The following is a 25,056-nucleotide window of genomic DNA, read 5'->3' as shown; positions in this document are numbered from 1 at the left end:
ATCCATTTAAAAAAAAGAAATTTAGAACCACCCCACAATATAAAAAACCCTCAGCAATGAAATAGTACATTTCAAACAGTAAAAAGAATATGAGAAGGAACAATTCTGTTTAAGGTACTTCTTAAATTTTTTTATTTCTTCGTTTGTCTGTTTTTGTTTAGTTATCTGAAGAGCTAGGGTTTTTTTTATTATATAAATGTATATTTCCATATACAGTTTCTAAAACTGTAAGTTATTTTATCTGATTTTCAGGTTAAAAAACCCAGGAAAAATTAGATAAGTTCAGTTTCTTTTTTAAATACATAAAATGAAAATCAGAAAATAATAAAACTAAACCACGTGAGAATAATCTCAAAGCAAGCTGAAGCTAAACCAATAGTAACTCAGGTTCAGCTGCGCCTATACAACAAAGACGAAATACAATACAGCAGGGAAAAGCTGTGGGAAGAAATGCATTAGAACATTATCCATTATAGTATGCTAGAGAAAAATGAGACCCTGTGCTTCTAGGTTTCTCAGAAAGGCTTTTGGGTAGAAATCAGCAACTAGCAAAAGCAAATGCTTTGCTATCATCATTCTGTAACTATTTTAAACACACTGATAACTAGAAGATGTCCCTGAAAAATGTGGGATTGAATGGCAGCTGTAGCTGAGACTTCCCTTTTAAATTAAGTCTTTGTCAGGACTCCAGTTACAGGAAAATAAAGGTTATATTGCTAAGCAGGCTGGAAAGAAGATATTGAATAGCTGGTATCCCTTAAATGTTGAAGAGATTTGTCTCAGAGCACTCATAAAACATGGGATGGTGATACATGGAAATTAAAGTAAATGTGAATATAAAGTATTTCCAATGCTTTTGCACTAGTAGCCAGAAAAACGTCCCACTTAGCAAGAAGACAAGAGCCTAGAGAGGCTGAAGACAATCACTGAGTCAAAATTAAATATAGATGTAAGACTGAAAAAGAAATATTAGGTAAGAGAAAAGGTGAAAGAGATTGACAAGACTACAGTTAATTGGTCAGTCTGATGATTATACCTCCTCAAAATGTGGAGGACCTTCTGAAAACAAATAAATAAAACTCTTTGTTTCACAACAGATTTTGTAGCCCTAGCCAAGGAGTTGAAATCCAGAATTTGCTCAAAGAATATTGGTCAAAGAGTTCTACACAAGGTTTCATTTTTCTCATTTAACTTGCAAGGGAATGAAGTAATGTTTTTAGGATGAAAGCTTATTCTATTCTAAAAATCAACCTTCTAAAATCTCATTAATTATGTGACACAGATTAGAATTTCCTGACTTCAGTTGCCACTATCAAGTTAATTGTATGCATAAAAATCTGAAAAGAAAATAGAAAAATGAGTAATTCAGTATAGTTCCCCCATCACTTGTTTTTAACCCAAGTAAATGTTAAGGCAGACATTCTTGCACAACTGAAACCATTACCTACAACTGATATCTAAATATCTAGCCTAAATATTTCACAAGTGGAATTCCTTTCAACATTTGTTATTATCCTTATTAGTTTCTAGCTTTTATCTTTACTATCAATATTGTTGATGTTAAACTTCTTTTGGTCCGATTCTCATTACTTTGGAATCATAAAATATTATGCTTGTGACATAATGGACTTTTCTTCAGCAATCAACTGCAGTGTCATAATGCAAATATATTATAATTTGGAATAAAGAGTAAATTATCAAAATGAAAATTCAGGTTCCCTAAATAATGCTAAATTATTATAATTCCCTAAATAATTGCTAAGAATACTACTGAAAACATTAATTTTTTTAAAAACTGTGATGTTTTTGTTTTTCCAAGTAATTTCTATTAAATTATATGTCAATACTTGTGCCATATTATTCACAAAGTCATTTGAGGAAAAATGTGGCACAGCAGTGAGGGAGCAAATATGAGGAGGAATTTCTGTTAAGCTGTTTGTAACTAAAAGCACTCTAGTACAGTTGAAGAGCTGTTATTTTCTTGTTTGATTCTTATTAAGCAAAAAATCTCATGGAGTCAATGTGTTGCCAGAAGACACCCTCTAAAATTCTCAAAAGACCAGGCTACAATACAGTGCTGTGTAAGAAATTCTGTCTGGTGTAGCTGTTGAAATTTCGTGCTTACAAGGGTGTACCCCTGAATGTGAAAGTAAGTGCCCTCTGTTGCGGTATAAAGCAGCCTGTACCCTCACCTCTTCTAATCTGGATGGCTCCAGGTTCCAGAACATTGGGGATCAACCACACATGCTCCAGCAGATCCAGCTCATCCAGGTACTTGCATTTCTTTTAGTCTTGTTACACTCACAACTTTCTATGTTCAAAATATGACTTAATAAGAAAAGAGGCTAAAAGCAAATGGGTTTGATGAATGTGCTGATTTTGACTAGGGTAGGGTTAACTTTGTTTACAGTGCCTGGTATGGGGCTGTGTTTTAGATTTGTGCTGAACACAGGGTTGATAATACAGAGATATTTTTATTATTGCTGTGCAGGCCATGGCCTTCTCTGCTTTTTGTGCTGACACACTGGTGAGGAGACTGAGGGTGCTTGGGAGGCCGGGAGCAGACACAGCCAGGACAGGTGACCAAAGGGGTATTCCAGACCATGTGACATCACAATCAGTGTACAAATCAGAGGGAAGAAGAAGGAAGGGGAGATGTTCAGAGTGATGACTTTCATCTTCCTGATGTTCCTCTGAGGGATGAGGCCCCACTTTCCTGGAGATGCTGAACATGCCTGTGCATGGGAAGCAGAGAATACTTTCCTTGTTTTGCTTTGCTTGCTTGTGCTGCTTTTGCTTTCCTATCCTTCCAGTTCTCTCCATAGTCCTACTGATGGGGCTGGGGTTAAATCATTACATTAAGTTAATTTTACAATTTTTCATCTTATTTTCAATCACTATTGATATTTAACTCAAGCTGTAAACTCCATGTGTCTTGCATTTTATTTGTTTTACCTGTCTATTCAGCTGACCTTTTCGCACCATCTGTTAAAGGTGCTGAAATCTTGCTCTGTTGTTGTTTCTGAATCTGGGTTAAACCAGTTTGGGTAGTTAAGCAGAATCAACATATATTAGACCAAAGTCAATAGTCCTCAATGTTTGCTGATAGTCTGGCACTTCTGGAATTGCTCTTTCTGTCTTCATTTCTTGTTGAATGAGAATCTGTATTAATTTGAATGCCACAGTAAACAGTTTACTAAAGAAAAATAAAGAGTATCTATTATTTAATTGTTATAGATGATTGCAAGTCAGGTAACTCTCTCTCCTCTATGGAGACATGCAGTCGCCTCCCAAGACATATTGTCAGAGTGAGTGCACAGGATATGGTTAATTTTGCTGCATGCATTTAATTGCTTCCCACAAAAAAAAAAGAAATCACAATGAGGGACTGGAACCAACTTTATGAAGTTGTGTCATTAGTGGGTATCGCTGGTTTGTTTGTGTCCATGGAGCAGTGAGGGGGAAGAGGGAGTAGAGTCAGCTGTACTTAATTTGGGAATTAATCCTTTTTATAATCCCAGCCTGATATTGAAGTTGACAGAAACTGCAAAGCTAGAGGAAGCACAACTTTTTGGAGGCATTGTCTCTTACTTTGGCTGTTGCTTTTTGACCACCAGATATGTTTAACATGTATCTGCAGTGACACTGCTCTGACTGGTAACTTATGCAAGGCTTGCTTAGGGGTTCCCCACCTGTGTAGAAATAATGACTGCAGTCACTCCAGCCAGTCTGAGTTGTATGGAATACATTTATACATGAAAGATGTATATAACTGGTATTCTGGTTGTGGCTGTTTATGTGACTAAACTCAGTTTGCCTCATATCTGAGAAATAAATGTAAATAATTCAATAAAATCTTTTATACAGAACTCAAGATTCTGGCATCAACACTTTCCTAAACCATTACTTACCCATTACCAGAACAGAACTGATATAAGGGAACAGTGATCTATTACCAATTACACATTAGGTGCAAGTATCAACAAAAGCAAATATCCCTTTTGCGTTAAACATGATATACAACCTTAGCATATCAACTGCTATTTAAGTTCAAGGCTGACACATTAATCTCTTTCTGCTTCCAAAGGGCTGTAAATCTAATTGAGGTGACTTTCAGAGAAGGTCATGGAGAAAATTTAGACCCCAACTATACCTTAGCATGTATCAGAGCAGTAGTACACATGCACATGTTATCACAGATTTCTACCAGTTCTTGCCACATGGCTCCTGAACTTCCCTGCCACAAAGGTAGACTGGATTTGCTGATGATCTCAAGGTGCCTTTAGAGTAGGTTGAGGCTGGTAGTTAAGCTGGAGGCACCTTACAGCAACAACAGGTGTGTGTGTGTGCATGTGTACACATGTATAGAGCCAATCTGCTGATTTCAACCTATTTTGTTAAAGTACTGTGTAAATGATCTAGGAAGCTTTTAGTCCAACTTTTTGATGAAAGATGTCAGACCAAGAAGGAGTGCTAACTCCTGAGTACAAGAGAGGGCCATGTGTTCTCTATTTCAGCATATTGAAATCTTAACAGAAGTACATTGTAATGCCTATGTTAAACAAAATCATGATCTCAGTTTAGTTCTTTGTGGCCAAAGCTATCAATCAGAACCAGCACTTTTGTTTGTTATTCCAGAAGTGAAATGGAGACCTAAAAGGAGACAACACTTTGGGAGGTTAGAATTAAATAACATTCATTCATTAGCTTGCACTTAGGTTATCTGCATAATAGCTATGTACCTTTTTGGATGGAGTCAATCTAATGAAGTTAGAAAACATCAAATCAATATTTAAAAATATTGTCAAATAATAAGAATCACATATTTACCCTGGGTCATCATCAAAGGTGTCAACATTTGAGAGCTAGATGTCACAGTGCCCTGAATCTTTGTCTTATTAAACTCTCCACTGTATCACAGTAATTTGAAAATGAGAGGATGAAAAGACAGTGGACAGTCTGGGGGTGAAAGGCAAATACACATTGAAATAGTGCATGCAATCTGTGATGCACCAATTACACTAACTTGTGCTCTGCTGATTTAGATGTGTAGCTTTTCCATATGGTGCAGAACCTTCCCACAAACACCTCCTAGGTGCAAAGGAAACTTTGTAAAAGTAGCCACTGACTGCTAGACAATCAGTCATATTTTCAGCCTGTCTTTTTTCCAGCTGTTGAGGTAATAAATAGGAAACTATTGCCATTTGAGACTGGCAGTCCAAAGCTGCCCTTAAGAATGTAAGACTGACTTGCCTCTTTCTAACGTGTTTTTCCTGAAGCATATCTGTCATTTTGGAGAAGCCTCTTGAAAGTCTGTCTCCATAAAATAAAGCTAATGTGTAGGTAACATCCCATGGAAGAAAAAAATAATGTATATTAACTGCTGGTCTGTGCATGAAGAACGTTTAAAGCAAAATAGCTGTTAGAGTGTCTGAAAATTGTGCTTTGTGTTGGTAGGGTGCTCTAAATACCGGCTTCACGTGGCTGTGGAGGTTGGCTGTTTCTGCCCTTCCTCACTGTACTCCTGGGTGTTGGCTTGGTTAACAGAACAGCTTCAGCCATGAAGGGGAATAGTGCCCTTGACACTAGTGCCCTTGACAATAGTGCCCTATTGACATCAGGCAGGGGTTTATACTTTCGGGACATGAGCATTTTTCTCCCACCTGATTGAGGTGGTAATCTTCCTTTCTTGATTCCTGAATGAATGTTTTAGCCTTCCATCTGTTTTAACAAAGAATCAGGGGAGAGGAAAGGTACTGGTGTTGAATTTGGAAAGCAATCTGAAATAACTGTATTCTATGGGAGCCTGGGGCTACCTACATATTAAATAAATAGAGAAAACACCTATGAAATTCAGCTTTACAGGACACATAAGCTAAGTTGTAAATTCCAGTAGGGTTCATTTGAGAGTGTTGAAGGAACCTACCAGAGTAGAAAGAGTACATCCAAAAAGCAAGATGCTTTGTTAACCTAAGTTCTTTATTTAATGCCCTACACAGCTTGGTGTCAAGTTCCTCCCCCCCACCCCACCCCAACTGGTAATATGCGCTTAAAAGTTGCTATTGAAAAGCTGCCTGCAATTCACTCAAGCAGCAAATTCTAAAAAACTGTAATTAATTGTCAGTAGTTGCTATGTGTTATTTTGTCTTGCCAAAAACTAAGATTGTTCTTACCTGCTATGGAACACAGATAATTTGTAAGTTTGAACAATAGGTACTACGCAGTGCAGGTATAATTCACCCTGCCATGCATAAAGCAAGCAAGTTGAGTAATTAACGATCACGATTTAAGAATTCAAGTAGACAGTGTAACAACGATATATCAGTGTTTTGTTTCTACTAAAAGCTGTATACCAGCACTTCCAGTGCTCTGTGATTCAGCAAGAAAACATTAAGTGCATATTTCAAGATAAACACCATGTATCAATGCTTCTGGCCCAAATTCTGATTACAGAAGTATGCATGTATTATAGATGTGCATCTCACGGGTAATACTTCATTTTCCACAATATATTACTTTGTCTAGCTGGGCTTTGAGTTCAGAAGAAATGAAGCATTGCATGAGGAGGTAACGTACCTGGAAAAGACAGGGCAACATCCATCTCTGCATCTCAGGCAGCTACAGTAGGAGAGTGCTTACCCACCTCCGCAGTTCTACAGTCACAAATGGAGTAAAATTCAGCACCTTTTATTGGAAGTATTGAACCAGCTTGCTCTGGCTATGGTTTGGCATAAGTGTCAAATTGTGATAGAAGTAAAAAAAATCTGTGTTTATTATACTTCTTTGGTGTTAACAACAAACAATTAAATATGTCCCAAAAGTCAGTAGGTATTCCAGTGACTGTGGTTTCTATAAATTTTTTTGCACTTTTCTCTTTGAAGAGACTTAACGTATGATTTTGACTGTTGTTTCGTATCTTTTACAGCTTAAATGGTCCTTATGCAAGCAGAATTTTCTTTCCTGCGGTACCACAGAATGACCTAGGTTCGAGAAGAATTTTGAGATCACAAAGCCCAGCTGGGCCCAACACAGATCCCTGGGGGACTCCACTGGTGACTGATCCCCAGCTGGATGCAGCACCATTCACCACCACTCTCTGGGCCCAGCCAACCAGCCTGGTCTTAACCCAATGAAAAAGATGTATACCAAATAGGATGTTTCTGCTGAGCCTGCTGTCAATCAAATTAAACTGTGTGCATTGCATGATCTGAACTAGTAACCTTCACTGCTTAATCTTCATGTGGGCCTTCAATTTCTTTTGGCACAGAAATGCAGGACCACAATCACAACTGATAGTGAGCAGTGTAAACACCTAGTCAGTCATAAAATAGATGGATATTCATCTTGTGTCCAGAGAAATATGTGGTCTCATTGTAAGAAATTTTGAAATACATGGCAGAAGAGAGCCACTCTTTCCTCTTCCAGTTACTGTGATTTCTCACTAGAACTGTCAAAATATAAACATGATTTAACAGAGTTAAAAATTATTTTTATAAATATAAAATAAATTAGAAAGACACATGCACTGCAATGACCTTATTGATTAGCTCAAAATATTTCAGCATTTCACCTGTTCTACCTCTCTTGTGTGTCTCTTAAGCTGGTAGAAGCATTGCATTGTACATGATGCTATGTAACAGTACAATAAAAGCCCCATTTATGCCAATAAAGCTGGTGAAATGTAATAGAAATGTAATAATCTTCCCGAGCACAGAGGTGAGGCTGAGAGGTTACTGGTTTCCAGGGTCCTAATTTCTTGCCTTTTTAAAGATGGGTACCATGTTTCCCCTTTTCCAGTCACCTGGGACTTGACCTGAGTGCCATGACTTTTCAAACGTCATGGAGAGTGGCTTGGGAACTATATCAGCCAGCTCCGTCAGGACTCTGGGATGCATCTTTTCAGGTCCTATTAGCTTATGTATGTTCAGGTTCCTCAGGTTGTCACACACTAGATCTTTTCTTACAGTGGGTGGGACTTTGCTCTCCCAGCCCCCAGCCTGCTGTCCGTTCACTTGAAGGTGTGAGAAAAGAGTTTACCATTGAAGATTGAAGCAAAAATATTAATAATTACATCAACCCTCTCTTCCATTGTTACCAATTTAACAGCTTTGTTTATCAGATCTCTTCTCTGGCCTTCTTTTTCTGGTAAATATACCTGTAGAAGCCCTTCCATCCTTTGTTCCTCTTGCCAAGTTCCAGCCTTTGCAGACCTTCCTTACCCTAACCCTACACAACCAAAGTTCTCTACACTCTTCCCACGTTATCCATCCTACTTTACACCGTACATGTGCTTCTTTTCCCCTGGTTTGACCAGCAATTTCCTACTCAGTCATGCCAGTCTCTTGCCTTCCTTGCCCAATTTCTTACTCTGGGAATTGCTAGCTCTTGCACTCCGTGGAAGACTTCCTTAAAGACCTGCCAGCTGTGTTCCACTCCCTTGCCCCTGAAAACAATCTCACAGGGATCCTGTTGACTATGTCCTTGAGGATCTGGAAGGATCTTGCTATCCTAAAGCTCAGGGACACTTTAACTTTTCATTTTTAATTCTGTTTCTTTTAAAAAAAAACTCCTTAATCAACTTGGGGCTTTGTCTCAAGTGACCCCAAAACTGTGTATTCTGTATTTCCCCTATGCTAATCTGTGCAGTCTGTTTTCAAGGTCATTTTAAGACTCAACAACCTGGGAAACAGCACTTAGGTATTTTACACCAGGTTCACAGATTGGGGGGGGGGGAGCCCAGAACTGGATACAGCACTCCAGGTATGGCCTCTCTAGGCCTGAGCAGAGGGGAAGCATCACCTCCCATGACCTTGTGTCAGTGGTTTTCCTGATGCACCCCAGGATTCTCTTGGCGTTCTTTGCTCCACAGGCACACTGCTGGTTCATCGACAGCTTGTTGTCCCCCAGGGCCCCCAGGTCCTCCTCTGCAGAGCTGCTTTCCAGGAGGTTGGCTCCTAGCCCCTACTGGTGCATGGGTTTATTCCTCCCCAGGTGCAGGACCCTGCATTTGCCACTGTTGAATTTTATATGGTTCTTCTCTGCCCAACTCCCCAACCTATCAAAGTCCCCCTGAAAGGCCGCACAATGCTCCGACATATCAGCCACTCCTCCCAGTTTGTATCGTGAGCCATGATGGGGGAGTACAGGGGAGCTGGGCCGGAGCCGCGGTGAGGGCTGAGGTGGGCAGTGCGCGGGGGACTTCCCGCCTTGGCCGGCGGGCGGAGCAATCCGCCTTTGGGCTGTGCCGCTGGAGCGGGCGGGAAGCGCGGCTGCCCGGTCCCTGCGCTCCTCGGGCTGGGCGCGGGGCTCTCGCCGCCGCTCGGAGGAAGAGGAAGTGGCCGCGGCCCCCGGTCGGGCTGAGCGGCAGCGGAGCCGCCGCCCCGGGCTGCGCCGCACAAACTTTGTGCCGGGCGGCGGGGCCGTGTGGCGGAGCGGCGCTGCCCCGGCACCTCCCCGTCGCGGAGCCGAGGGGGGAGCGGCCCCTGAGCGTGGCGGGCGGGCACGGGCGACAGCCGGAGTAGGAGGAGGAAACGCTGTCAGCGGGGCGGGCCGTCTACGCCCGCCGGGCATCCTTCAGCACCACCGGGCTGCGCTTCGCCCGCTGCCTGCCCCAGGTACTGTCGCGCACCCAGCCGGCTCGGCGGGGAAACTTGGGGGGGGGGGGGGGGGGGGGTGTTGGTGATGTCCCTTTAAAAATGGGAAACGACTTGTATGAGCTCTCTTTTGTTCTCTCTGGGCTACTGAGAGGATTGCCTCTGGCAGGTCTCTGGGGTGCAACCTGAGAAGCTGCACTTTGCTGCCCAAAACTGTTCCAGACCTTTTTTGCCACTCTGAACTCTGGCCAGACTGGGCCTGCTTCTTTTTGGTGCTCAGCAGGAGCAGTTCTTCTCCCCTGTAATGCAGCGGTGACTCGGAACTACAGTGACACTAACTGTGTCCATCCAGGCCAAAAGGAAGAGGGGAGGCTGACATTGCAGGCCTGGAGCTTCCCACACATGTCAGCACCCCCATGTGCCACCAGAACTGCTTCATAAGCTCCTTTTTTTGTTCCAGGGAGAAGGTTGTGCTGAGGAGGGACTGGAGCTGCAACTTGCTAGGAAGTTTCTTCCAGCATTTTTGGCAGCATCGGCGCCTTATGGACAAAAATAATTTTTCCAGGTGCTTTTTTGTCCCTATCCCCCACTGAAGTGAGGGAGTCCTGGAGCCATGGAAGTTTGGTTGCTGTCTTGTTTTTTTTCCTTTGTTCTTTCTCTCTGCTGCATGGTCTGGAGAAGGGGACTTCGCCACCATCTTCTCTTTTTCGTCTGGCCCATGCAGGCTGCTACACTGGCCACCATCTTGGAGGGTGGGGCTTCTCTACCATCTTGTTTTCTTTGCTCCTGAGGAGTCCATAAGACTCAGTACTTTTGTATCTAGTGGTTATTGCTGTTATTTTGGTTGTTGCTGTTTTTCTTTTTGTTTTTAGCAAACTCTTATCTTTTCACTTATATCTTCTTGCACTTGTCTCTCTTTATTGGTGAAAGGGGAGTGGTTAAACCTAAGTGGGTGTAAGCTATTTTGAGATTTAACTCCACACTGGCTTAAACTAAGAAACTTTTGTGGAAGACTAAGTAATAATTTATTTGAGATTTTTGTTTTCAAATCATGCTATATATTAATATGGTATGACATTGCATAAAAATCTCTGGCCTAATATATAAATTTTACAGTATTCAGAACTGAATGTTATCCCAAAACGCATGTTAATATTCAAAGGTACATACTCTCCATAGAACAGAAAGAAAGAACAACCTATAAGCTTAGATTTCTTGATTCTGTTTACATGTTTTAAACAACACACTGGCTCATTCACATGGTAAAAACAGTTTGGCAAATCAAAATGAAACAATTATTTCAAGTTAGACAAGTAGTGATTGTGCATATTTTAGTATATCTATCCAACTACAGATCTGGATAAATACTGTGACTGTGAAAAGAACATTTGTAAACTAAAAAAAATTTGTTCAACAGAACTATTGCAATAAGAAATTAATTCATTTGCAAAACAGTCTCCACATTATTCAACATGCAACATCTTAACATCTTAGAAATTAATTAACACTCAAAGCAATTATTTTCTGTATAAAAAGACTCATTATGCATCAAGTTGTATCAAGAGTGATTTTCTTTTTTTTTTAAAGACATGCACAAATATTTCTATGAGCCTTCAGCAGCTGATGTTACATGAATGACAAAGTCTGTCACAGCAGGCACACCTACATGTGTAACTCACAGCCTTATGCTTGCACAGAGACTTCTCAGAGAGGCAGAGGTGCACAATCACAGCTGGCCAGCCTGAGATCCTGATGAAATCACACAGCCAACAAAGGGCAAACAATCCCCACTCCTACTAGCCCTCTGGCCTCCAATAAACTTTCCAAGCTCTGTTTTCTACATTGTAGAAAAGTTCAAGGAATACTTTACATTGCTTGTCTTCCATAAAATTTGTACTCATTTAATGAATTATGCTTTAGTTATACACAACTATAGTGTGTTTGCATTAACTCTGCTATGTAAAATATAATGGTGGGTTAATAGCAGGATAATTTCCCCATGGAAAAGCATTATGTCTTCAACCCTCCTGGAGTCAGAATAAAATGCTGCAGGGATAAGAGACCTTATTATCTTTAACTCCCTAAATCCTACCATAACAGATGAACTGAAAAATAGCTTATGTGCTTTGGATAAATTTTTCATTCAACAAATTAACATGATCTAGGGTGGAAAGATATGTACATATTATCCTTTCTAAGACTTCTTTAGCTTTTATGTCACTGACAAATTTTTAAGGGTTTTTTTTTTTTTTATGGGATGAAGTATTTAATCATTTGATTTGTCTGTAATTTCATTTTAAAAGTCATTACTGAATCCATCAGGACCTAGAGCTGTGTTAGAGTGAGTGAATATCCTTATAAAGTTCCCCTATATTTGCCATCAGTTCTAATTATCACAGTAAATGCATTTCAATGACAGTAAAAAATGTAACACATCAACATGGCTATAAATGGTTTTGAAAACTTGAAAACATTCAAAAGGAATGAACAAAGTGTGGCTGTTGAAGGAACCTTTAAAACAGCTATTTATGAAGTCACTGAACTTCTTTTTGCTCAATTGTTGATGACATTATTGTAAATAATTGGGTTTTTTGCTTCTTTTTAAGGGATGGCTAAGAGAGTTTATTCACCTTAGCATCTCATGAGTTTGCTTCAGATTTTTTTGTGTTGTATACCTGCAATATTGGAAGAACTTTATTGAATGGGCCATAATCAAGGCTTCCTGGGTAATAGTATACACTCAGATGCCTTATTGCACTAAAAAGCAGTTTTGTGTTATAAGTTACATGTCCAGTGCTCCTTGAGGTAATATTTCTTTAATTCCCTTGCTTCATGGGTAACTTCAGAGCTGACATAACTCATAGCCTTATGATGAACATAGAATTATTAATTTTTGCCTGCTCGTTTCTGTGACTTTTTAACTGTAATACAAGAGTATTTTGTATATGAATTATTTTCTTATGGCAACAGTTCTATGACTGCAGTAGGTTTTATCTTTATTCAGGGTAAACAGAAGTTTCAACTTCTAGAGACACACTGAGTGGGTGAGCTTGGCTGTAGATGCAATAGGCCAATTTTCCAAAGGGTGAAGAGCTATTTAAAAGTTGCCAGTGTATTTTTATGATTGAATTTCTTTGAAAGAGTTTTGATTGAAATTTAGTTTGGCCTCTGAGAAAGAAATACAAAGGAAAAGAAAGAATATCTTTACACTTCTCCAGGCCTTTGATTTAGAAATTATTTTGTTTCCAAGCATCTTTATAAACTCCTATTTAAATGGTTTTGAAATACCTGAATACAAACTGAAATAGGGGAAATTTAGGCTAGCTATTACAAAAAGATCTTTTACTGTGAGGGTGGTAACATACTGGAACAGGTTGCCCACTGACCTTGTGAATATCCTGTCACTGGCAATGTTCAATGCCAGGTTGGAACTTTGAGTAACCTGGTCTCACTGGAGGTGTCCTTGCCTATGGCAGGGGTGGCTGGGACTAGATGATAGTTTAAGTTCCTTCCAATCCATATATTCTCTGATTCAGTGATTCTGTGATACCTTTATGTAGTACAGCAGAGTGATAAAGCAAAGGTCAATTTTTTATTAAGCAACACAAAGCAGTAAAGGAACACAAAGCCGAATGTGTTTGTACTCTAGCTGCTGCAGGAGGATGCTGTCCTGTTCCCCCATACCATCACAGCTGTGGCCAGGCTCAACCCCCACTGTCCCTCCAGCACAGTGTTTCTCAGCACCTCTTCCATCTTCTTCCACAATTTGAAGAGGCACCTGCATATCCCCTCTTTCCTCCTCAGGCCTGTGAGGGCAAGGTATTCACCACATCCTAGAGCATTGCCTGAAACCAGGGCACACTGAGGCTGCCAGGGAGACCTCAGTCTGGGTGTTGCTGAAGTCTGGGATGTTTTCCTGTGCAGCTACATTGCTCTACCCTGCTGGATCCAGACCACCATCCCCATCCCCTCAAGGAGCAGGTATGGACAAAAGGGGAGAGAACATGATCTGGACAGGAGTACATGGGGAGAAAAAGAGTGAGAAAGGGCAGGTGGATGCCAAGACCAGTGGAGGGGGAAAGGTTTTCTAGTGCTTGCTTCTTCCCTCTCTGCTTCCCTGTTCCCAAATCAGGAATTTAAAACATTAGTTGGCAAAAAATTGTTATATTACCCAAAGTTGGGTCCATTTTGCCCATGACAGCAATTGGCAAACCTTCTCCCTGCCTGTATCTACACCCACAAGCTTCCTCACTCATGTTCCTGCAATTTTTGCCCACATCCTGCTGTAGGGAAGGACTGGCCAGGGGCTGGTGGTGAGACGGGGCTGTTGGCCCTGTCTGGCTGGTGGGCAGCCAGCTGGGGCCAACACACCATAAACAAGAACTTCCTAATGTGAGTGACCCAACATCAGGGCAGAGATGCACCACACCTTACATAAAGGGTTTGACCCCCACAAACAGGGTCTCAGCCCTGTTGTAAGGTTTCACCCCAGTTGTTTGATAGAAGCATGAACAGAGACTTGAGTCCCCTGTAGGTGCCTGGGCAGGTTATGGCCAAGGGGTCACAAATCCCTATTTCCTATGGCCTGTAGCAGTTTTGACTCTCTCCCCACTGAGACCCTACTCTTCTCTGTTCAACATTTTCTGCATATATTCATTGCACTTGTTACATTTCCACATTCTTGCTCCAAACAATGCTCAGCTCTTCTTCCAGTCCCTGGTGTTTATATTCCATTCTTCCTGTACTCCTGCTTCTTTGACTTCCATCCAGTTTGAATCTTCACACCCTGTACTACATGTTTTCAGTAGCAAAGACAATAAAACCACAGGAAAGACAACCCACAAGATTTTCAGCATTTAAAAATTTTCACCACTGTCTTTAAAAGCCTCTCTCAAGCTTTGTGATTCTTTTATACATGGTTGAACATCAGGCTCGTTTCAGACAAACTGTAAATGATTTTTTTTTTTTGTTATACACAAAAATGTTTTTACTCTATGAACTCAGGTAGATCTGTGATGAAATTAGGCTGCATTCTCATAAGGATGGTAAAATCACATTCCTGACAGAAAGGCCATTCTCCCTTAAGAAGGGACCAAATGTCTCTTATTCTGAAGCATAAAAACACAGGACCTTCGTATTGAGTCACTGTGAGAATTTTAAGTGTGATTAGACACTGCATTTCTTTTGATTATTTTTTGAAATGGCCAAATTGTTTTGGTTGAAAATTCAATAAATGCAAATCCACCCACCCCCAAAATAAAATAGCCTAACAATGGCAACAAAAATCCCACACATTATAGAAAACTTTAGTCTGAATGAGTGCAAATTTGCAAAGTTATAAGCAGTCCAGACAGACTGTTGTGATAATGAAAGTATTGAGCAAGACCACTACTAAAAGTGGATCACAATACATATCCCTAATTTTGATACATTTCTTAAATGTTTGTGTTGGCAACGCTTAGGCCAGGACAGTGATTTGGACAGGAAGCTTTTCTGTACATTACTAGATTTTTTGGTCTGAATACTTTCATCATGTCTTGCAGATCTGTGAATCAGTCATTCTGCTATTACACTTACTAGTTGCAAAGGAGAAAAGTGTCACTGAAGAAGCATAATCTTTCTACATTTAGTAAATGAAGACAAGTTTGCTTAAGCACTTCAAGTTGATTACATTATTACCATATACAGGTTAGAAAAATGAAATGTTGCATATACAAAGATTTTTTTAAACACAAACCCAAGTATTTAGAGAGCATTGCTTTGAACACAGAATAACATTGAAAAGGTGCAAATTTGATCTGTGTTGTTGACCAAAACTGCTGAATTATTAAATCAACTGTGAAAACTGCAGTAATACATAAAAATCTTGCCTTACTTTAACAGACCTTATAATTTTCATAATATATTTATTATCATTATTACTATCATCATCATCATCATCATCGTTTTTTTCCACATTTTGAGGGATTTACACATTTTTTCCTGAGAGAAAACTTCCCTTAATACATATGGCAGTCTGTGTGGTTTGCAGAATCTAGACGAATCCCCTTGGATAGAAGCCAAGGCCAGCTGAGCAACAATGTCTATTATTTTCACAACTAGCTCCTTCAAATTAGCTTACTACATAAAATTAACATAGTTACAGATTTTTAAGTGGCTTTTAAGGATCCTTTGTACATATTTAGGAATCTGGCTTGCGGCATTTACTTTTTTTAAGTGTTGATCACTACTTCTAATCTGGAACATAAGAAATGTTTGAATTTTAAACATGCAAGCTTTGGATAAGTTGAGAGTTTCCTACATCCCTGTCAGTGGAGATTTATTTTAAACTGGCAGTTACTGGCATAAGCAGCACTTAAATTTTGGCAGCAAATGAATCTAAGAATATGGATTTGTCAACTTCAGCTCCCAAAACACTACTGTAAAATATTTATTTTTAGACCCAACTGTCCTAGGATGAAATTGCCAATCAAATACAATATAGAATAAAAACTGAAAAACCTGTGGCTGAGGTAATATTTTAGCAAAGTATGCCAATGGACATAGTATGGCACTGCTGCTATAATTGATCTATCAAGTTACAGACGAAATAAAGGCCAAATTTTGATGTGGAATCTACTGAGTTTGTACCATGCCTTATCTCATGCCATACCTAAAGCCTAGGCAAAAGTATGTAAGATCTGAAGGCTATGCATCTCTCTTGACAGGAGCAAGCTTCTAGTAGGGACAAAGTCAACAGATAATTCAGTCACCTTTAGCAGGCCTTCCACTCATGTAAATCTTTCATCACAATGGTGGTTGTTAAAACAGTGAATTCCTTCCCTCTTCAAACTCCACATAGAAACACAGAACTCAGTCGTGATACATGGTGGGACACAAATATAGTCAACGACAAAGTATGAATAAGAGAATAAAGGATAAATTCCTGTGCCATAATATTTTACTAAATATTTTTTCTAAAAATAGAAGGTAGGCTGCAAAAGAGGTAATTTTTGCTATTAAAATCTTGCAAGTTAAAAAAAAAAAGAAAGGCAAAGCAGTACTTTGAAAAGAAACCCCACAGCCCGTTTTTTTTTTTTTTTTCTAATTGTGGTAGACAGAGCAAGTAAAAATTGGCTTTTGAATATTTTACTTTGTATGAGGTATCTATGCTAAAAATTGCATCCATCTTGTTAAGCATGTGATGTCTACCTAGCTTAAGAGTCATGACATTTTGAGTATGGGAGATGATTCTACTTTAATATGAGTGAGATTAGAATAGAGTAAAACTGTGAATATTAATCCTATTTACATGTACAGCAAGGACTTATTTTTTCCTCATTCTCTGAATAAGAATGTCTGCACAAATGATACCATTTAAGTACTGTGGCACCATTTTTAGTGTTCCCACACAATAGCTGATTTCTCAGAGAAAATCACAGCTTTTCCTCAAACACTGTGCCTGCTCTATTTAGGAACTGTGAGGCCTGGGACGAGGGCAGACAGAGCTTACAGAAACCTCGTGGGCTGCCTCAACCCTGCTTTTACCTCAGCTGTTGCCATGGAGCTTTGGAGAGTTTGACAATTCAGGACAATCACTGGATCTCATATTCACTTTCCATTTTCATGTTTTTCAAAGCGGTTCTTGATAACACTTGCTGAGAAGGATATCTTCCCACAAACTTTGCAGTCCATAATAACACTGTCAAACACAGCCTCAAATTCATGGAAGGGATGCTGTATAGACTTGAGGGCATCTAAACTTATCCAGGGAAGTCCAATACCCCATGGAGTCTGGAAAACACATAATTTCTGAAGATGCAGGTATGAATTAGGTTTACACCTGTTGAGCTAAAGATTAAAACATTGTTTGGGAATTAAAAATATCATCATTAAAAATAATGATTAGAATACACCACAGGACGCAAGCATGGTTTAGATTACATTTAGCAGTCCACACCTGTCTATGCTTCTCGGACAATGAGGCTGGAAACACAACCACAGTGCAAGTGTCAGAGCTTCTCCCTTCTCCCTACTATATCTACAGCTGGAGTTTTGGTTATATCCAATTCCCATCCTGAATCTAGACCATCTCTTCCTGCCCATCTGATCTTCATAAGACTGGTCTTCATAACACTCTTGGCTGGGCACTAGGATACTGCCATAATGAAGTGGAAAATTATCATCTTTCTGCTTCTCTAGTTCCAGCACTCTGAAGCAGGAGTGATAATCTTTGTTAAAATATGAGAAGCTACCATTTTCCCGTAATTTTATGACAGTCATAGCATTCACCTTGAATAAAGCAGAATTTGGGGAAAGAGGTTAGAATGAGTAACCTTCCTGTTGTATACCAGATGGTAATAGGGCTGTGCCATGTTTACTGCTCTTCCCTGCTGCTGGCATGTCACTATATATGCCTGATACAGAGGTGTTGTGAAGGTGAGGGAGAAATTATGGAAGGCTCCTTGCTCAAGGGTTATCCATCAAAAAACTGAGCACCTCTGCCAAACTGGTACAGAAACTCCACACAACATGCTGGCAGTACACTTCTGAATCTGAAGTCAGATTAAAACAGTTTAACTTGTATTTGTCCTTTCCAGCACACAGACTCACAGCCTCCCTGAATCTGCCTGAAACTGAGCTTCTGATATTTAGTCATAGTGGTATAACCCCAAAGCAACGCCTTGAGGGAGACCTGACAAGGGGTCACTCACGGCATTATGTTTCCCTGCATTCCCGCACAGCCTCCCAGTGCTCTGTGATATGTACTGTGCTGAGCAGCATTTCTTTTTTATTTTTGTACTGAAGGTATCAGAAATGTGAATGTCAGAGGGTAAACATTTGCCAGTGGTTTTGTCTAAGCGTGATTTTCTGCAATTCTTGGGACAGTGATTCATGCAATGCTCATGCAGGTCCTCAAATGCCAGTAATCTGGGAAAAGTGTCTTTAGCAATTACACTGTTTAGTCCAGATCTCATAATCTCTAGCTGTCAAGACAGTGGCACTACTTGGTCTTGATAGAGGTACGTGCAACAGGTGGAGGCCTACATTAGTTATGTTTACTTCCCTGGCAAAGACATTTTACATTTACTAAAACATATTCATTTAAAAGGTGAAATTTTTTTTCCCCTCAGTTTTAGTACATGTTCCACAGATTTGAAAGCAATATTTCTGTTTATGCATATGCCTATTGTTGCCAGGATTTACAATGTAACATGACTAGCTTGTTAATGCCTTTTGAGATGATCTGAATCTAATCAGCGTGTTCAAATGCCCTTGCTTCATGCTATGCAAGTGCTAGGGAAAGTAAATCGTTCCTCACATTCATTGTCAAAAAGGCTTTTTAATGGTAAGAAAGAAAGTCTCAGAACTGATTCTCTTAGGGAGGTACAAAGTGGATTTTGTTTACTCTGAAGTATCCTAAGCTCTAAGAAGATTTTCAGAGATAAAAAGAAGGGACTATGCTGTATATTTGGTGGTACCTGTCTCAGTCCAGAGATGAGAGTTGTCCTTATGCATGCTTTTATTCTCTTCCAGCCCACCACTGCTGTTTGTATTGGTGAGTATTCCTGCCACTAACACCACTGCGTTGAACCCCACCAAATGAAAGCTTTTGAATTCCTGATTTTACATATTGCTTGAGAGCGAATATGTAGCAATAAAAGACATCACATGAAAACTGAGTGTCATTTTTATGACCCTGTAATACGCATTCTCAATAAATCAGGATTCCCAAGAAAAAGAACTCTCATTCCAGAGTTTACTGCTAGAGCTGGGAGGAGCACTTAAAAGTACAAGTTCCTGTTTGCCCATTTTCTGATAGTACTTCAGGCAGACAGCTTTGCTTCTTTTTCAGAGAAAAAAAAATGGCAGAAAGGAAGGAAAGCACTAATGAAACATTTATATACCACCAGTGCAAAAGTCTAGAATTAAATATTGAAAGGCCTATTCGTATTACAATCTGCATTCAGGATTGGCACTAATTGGCAATGCTGTTGGCAGTCTCAACGGGGAGGGCAAGGACATGTAAGCATGGAGACTTATTCATCCAAAGAAGTGCTTCTTCCAGGTCAGGTTTAATGCACATTTACTATGCAGAAAGGGAAACACAGTGCTGTTGTTGCTGATAGTGTAACTCTCTTATTTGGAGAGCCTTGCATTTGCCATATCAGTCAGTTTTGCCTAGGGATTTTCTCAGGTGCTAACCCCACTGTCAGTGTATTTTGAAAACTGTTTCTTACCAGAGGTAGACTTCTGCCCAAATATTCAGAACCAAAGAGGAAGAAGAATATTCTAAGCAGTATAAAAAATAATTTGATGGAACATTGCCTAGATCAAAAAGGCAATGATTTGAAGACAACTGATGTCATGGAACTGATGCAGTAGCTACTATAAAGCTCTACTTTTTGTATTTGACTCATTAAAGCCATAATATGGGACAGATGTTTGCCCTGCTGATACCATTGTCCCACCCTTTAAAATTTTTTCATGAGCTTCACAGTCTTTCTCTCTCACTTCTCTGGTTTATTCAGTACACTGCTGCAATGTTTACTTTCTTTGCCTGTCATTTTTACAATATACCTACTCCTTTGATTCCCCACTATCATTTCTTGGTAAAGACCCTGATCTTTAGCTTGAAGCGCCAATTACAAAGCCAATCATTATCTTCCTATTTGACTTTTCTTGCTGTCTCATGTACAGCTACTATTTGCTGACAATTTTTTTTCTATACCTTTTCATGCCTTTTTTCAGCGTTTCCTCTATACCTTGTTATCTTGGGCCAAGCTTGTCAATAAATCCATTAGCCTGTCATTCTTTCAGTCCTTCAAGATCACACAGTGTAAGTATTTCCCAAGCATTAACAAACAGGTATTTAATTAGGGAGTTTTGAGATAAATTTTCTTTATTTTCCTGTATTTTGTTTTCACCTAACTGACATGACAGCAGTGAATAGTGCACATCTTGAACACCTGTAACTGCACAGAGTGCGTGACTGCTGTGTGTGCTGGGAGGAGGACAGAAAGCAGACCAGGGAATGGCTGCTTGAAAATGTACCGGTGGAAAAAAGTGTGTAATTGGGTGAATGTATCCAAAACTGAGCCAGCCACCTGTAATAGCTGACATCAGACCATTCTACACCCTTCTCTCCGTATTCTCCACCAAATGAGTCTGATGCATGACAGGAGGTGCTCAAATCTTATTATATATGGACTTCTCAACATTTTCAAAATGAGCTTCTCAAATCATGCCAGATATTCAGTGTTTTGCAACAAAGTACCTCACTGATTTCTGATGGGGAAGTGCAAGCAACAGTGCTTTTCCCAGGATGGAAAATGATGTAAGCTTCTATCTTTGCTGCTTTTAGCTTTAACTCCCTTTTAGCTACTATAGGCAACATAGCATCCCTCTTCTGTTCCTGTAAGATAATTTTGAGCAGAAAATGCGATCTGACATAAGTCTAGAGGCCAGAGCAGAACAATACTGTCACTTGTCTTCGTAACTCTGGGGTGATATAATAAATTTTGAGTGCCTTCTTAGATTTCAATTTATGGCATAAATTAGAGCAGTTCAGTGTCTATTCTAATGTATTCCTTGCTGCCCCCAGATTACAGGGGCTGTTCTGGCAGCTGATAATAACTGAAGTGTAGAAGTGCTTTGGCTAAGCTCTATTTTTTTCCAGTCTCATCTCTGGCAGCAAGAGAAAGAAATGACAGAGACCCGCAGCGTTGCTTTTCACCACCTGGCAATTGTCTTATACATTGTGAAGAACAGGTAGGAAATTAAGCAACTTGTTCTGCTATGAGAATGACACCAGAGGCAGATTCTGACAGAAAAATTATTTAGCTTTATAATCAAGGACTCAAGAATTATGAATAAGTCCAGGTTTTGGAGATATAACTTATGTGCAGAATGTGCAGTACCAAAGAGGAACTCTTTTCACTGGTTAGTTAAAATTAGTTAGTTAGGCTTGGAGCAGTATATGCATGTAATTCATTTAGCCAAAATCAGTTTTTGCCTGTGTGTGCATATTTCATGCTTCCTTATCATTAAATATTGGTATAGGAAAATTTCTGGGTCAAATTCTGTCCCTAGTGACTCTTATAATCCTGTTCCACAATGAATTAACTTCTAAAGGTTTGATCTAAATACTGATTAGAAACCACAAAGAGCTATCACCATTGTTACAACCTAATATCCAGCATCAAAACCTTGCTCTAAACAGAAAAGGACTAAGATTTGGAGAATTGTGTATCATTGTTTTTCCTTCCACTAGTAATCTGATGACCCATATAATAGTAGTAGTAGTAGTAGTAATAATAATAATAATACTAATAATAGTAGTAATGTCTTTTTTTCATTTACCATCTGGACATACTGGATAAACTGATCAAATTAGAAATCTGAAAAAGTGGAGACTTGCATTGTGGTTCCTATTTTCATCAACTATGTACTGTTTTAATTAGAGCACATCAATAACTGGTCTGTGCTCACATTTCTCTTTCTGTGAAACAGAGAAGATAGCTATTCTGCAGTGATGCTGTGGGACTTTCTTCATTACAAAAGCTCTTAGTCTATTTTGATTTCACAATTGGATTAATCTGGGGTCCAGGATTAAGCAAATAAGGCCCTGGTATATACTATTATATATTTAGATATAGTATTAGCACATTAATTGAGGACCTGTGTTGTCAGGAAAGAAAATAAAAAGAATTTTTTCAAAATAATATCTCAACAATATTTTAAAAGTTGACAGGATAACTGGGTTTAAAAGCCATTTAGGTCCTAAAAAATGAAGGAGTTGCGCAGGAAGATTTGCAAAAGCTTTCAGATGCATAACTTTTGTCATCTGCTTTGGTTTCAACGACTGAAAGCTTAGTCACAAATCGCAATGTCGATGCCCGTTTGAAACACTCAAAGGGACTTCTGTTTGCTGCAAGATCACAAATAGGCATCTGTAGCCTTCTGCAAAATGGTACGAAGACGGCAAAATTGCTGCCATAAACTGCCAGTAGCTCCGTTTTAGAGGAAGTGAGGGGCGCAGAAAACCTTTATGTAGGGTACAATAGCTGCTCTTACTTAAACCCGTGACATCGCCCGGGAGCGGAGCGTGGCTCGCTGTGCCCACGCCGGGTCGATCCCGGCAGCTCTCGGGCTCTGGCAGACCCCGCTGCCCTCTCCGCACCGGGCTGCGGGCGGCGGGACCGGGCCGTCAGGGCGCCGCCAGCCGCGGGACGTTGCGCCTTTTCCCCTATATGCCGCCTCCTTCCGCGCCGGCAGGCAGCCCCCTGGCCGGGCAGACCCAACCCGACTCGCCGCTCTCCGCGGCTCCGGGCCCGCCCTCCGCACCGCTGGCTCCGCCCGGCCCGGCCCGGCCCGCCCCGCAGGCGCCGCCCGCCGCCCTGCTGCGCCGCGCTCTGCGGGGCGGGGGAGCGTGGCTGCCGGCGGCGGGGCATGCGGGCGGCACGGCTCTGAGCCCCCGGCCATGGCGGAGAAAGTTTCGGCGGCTTCGGAACGGGCGCGGGGCGCCGGCCACGTCGGCTCCTCTTGCTCCGGCTCCTCCTCCGGCTCGGAAACTCTCTCCGAGGAGGGAGAGGGCGGCGGGGCGGCGACGGCCCCCGGCGGGGCGACGGCTTTGCCGGAGCGGGCGATCCCCGGCGGGCGGGCAGAGGACGACGCCTCGCTGGAGGAGCAGGATGAGGAGGTGCGCGGGGTGGGGGCGGCGGCGGCTGCTCCTGCGCCCCTGTGCTCCGGGGCCGCGCCGGCAGCGCCCGCGCAGCGCGGCCGTCCCGGGGTGCGAGGCGGAGGTGACCCGCGGCGGGGAGCGGCTTCCAGCCCACCTGGGGACAGCGCCTTCGCGTCAGTCTCCCCGGCTAAACCCGAGATGTTCGTGTTTCTGCTCGGCCGGCTTTAGCCCTCTGGCTGCCGATAATTGGGAGTTGGGGGTTTTGGTATGGAGAGGGGATTTTTTTTGTTTTAGGAAAGCTTGTTTGTGTGTGTGTGCGTGTGTGTTGGCTTTTATTTTTTTTCCTTCCTTCCTATCCCTGAGCGTGTCACCTTTGGAAAGCGCTGCTCCAAAGCAAACTCTTTAATGCAAGAAGGAAGTGATGGGCAAGCCCCCACGCTACAGTAATCCTCTGGTGAGAGCTTATGACAGGCTGTGGATCATGGAGGAGCTCTGTGGGTGATAGATCCATAGCGTGATCGCGGGTACGCGTGTTGTTGTTCCCTTTCCTCTCCTGATCTAGCTACAGTACCTACTAAGCACTCTTAAGAAACAACCACCCCAAAATGTTACAGTAAAACGACCTTTTTCGGTCTTGAGACGGATTTTTAAAAATTATTTTATGTATTTCTTGTTGCATCATTCACACTTCTTAAATCTATTTCAAGACATGACCCCAACCAAGTGCATTGTTCTGTCTGACTGCTGCTTTACTTTGCTTCCGTGCATCATCTCTCGTGTGCCTTACTTACGGTCTTTCTTCGTTGTGGTCAACTTTTTAGTTTGCTCTTAGGTGGCGGTTTTTTATTTTGTGCCTTATTCGGCTGGATGTGCAAAGGTTTTTTTGAGAAACCTTGCATTTCTGAGGAATATCTGTTAAGCTGGTTGAAGTTATTTTCAACTAGTTGGGCTGTGGTTGTCAGGAATGTTTCCCTCTGCAGTAATGGCTGTTTTTGTAGCTCCTGTTTTTCCTCTTTTCCTGGTGCATCCTGTAAATTGATACAACTGTAGTTCAGCGTGATGAATTGGAACTAAATATACCTTTCTGTATCCCCCTCCTTTATTTTTTTCCCTTAAATACTCAAACTCAGACCAGGCTCCTTGCTTCTTTCAACTGCATGTGCCCCTCAAGAGTGGAATGCATTTATTATGCATTTGCAGTGAAATGCATTTATGATAGGATAGTGTGAATGTGGATGTATCCATTGTTTTAAAAAAAAATTATATATAGATATGAACTTGCTTTTTTGCTGAACCGAGTAGGAGCTCCATAGCTGCTGTTAGTATGGAGAACACTGCTAGGTGATTAAGATGTCCTGCTTCTCGGCAGGAATGATACATGTGGGCTTGGGGCTATGCTTACCACAATTACGTGGTGTCTGGATGCTTTAGTGCTCAGTTGGTAAGCCTGCATAATACCGTGTAGAAATATACAAAGTCTGTCTGTTTGGTTAGCTAAGCTCGGAGCTGCTGGCAGACCAGTGAATTTCTGGTAAAGGCTTGTTATTTGTGTGTGTGTTTGGAGATAAATTACAGGCATCTTTTGAGTTGACAGTATAGAGAAGGTAAGCCCAAAAATAACTCAATGTTGCAATCATGGAATTTTGAAATTCTGTAAGGGCAATCTGATATCTCACCATCAGTTAGTAGTGCTAGAAGATAGCAGCATAAACTCAAGTTAGTGTTGTGGTGGGAGAGTTTGCTTAGAATACGCAATCTTATTCTGTCCCCTTTATTCCCCTCTACTAGATTCCTTTATTA

General features: G+C 41.0%; 1 protein-coding gene across 1 annotated transcript in view; it reads left to right on the top strand.

Moving 5' to 3' along the window:
- The first annotated feature begins 22,974 nt into the window (after positions 1-22,974).
- Positions 22,975-25,056, top strand: part of MAST4 (microtubule associated serine/threonine kinase family member 4) — a 279,014-nt gene continuing 276,932 nt past the window's right edge. The window contains exon 1 of the mRNA XM_041470924.1: positions 22,975-23,274. Coding sequence (XP_041326858.1) covers positions 23,056-23,274 — 219 coding nt within the window. The 5' untranslated portion in view covers positions 22,975-23,055. The remainder of the gene's footprint in view (positions 23,275-25,056) is intronic.

The sequence above is a fragment of the Pyrgilauda ruficollis genome, unplaced genomic scaffold (genome assembly GCF_017590135.1).
Source record: "Pyrgilauda ruficollis isolate IOZ18807 unplaced genomic scaffold, ASM1759013v1 scaffold25, whole genome shotgun sequence".
NCBI lineage: Eukaryota > Metazoa > Chordata > Aves > Passeriformes > Passeridae > Pyrgilauda > Pyrgilauda ruficollis.
This window is presented reverse-complemented; position numbering and strand designations above follow the sequence as displayed.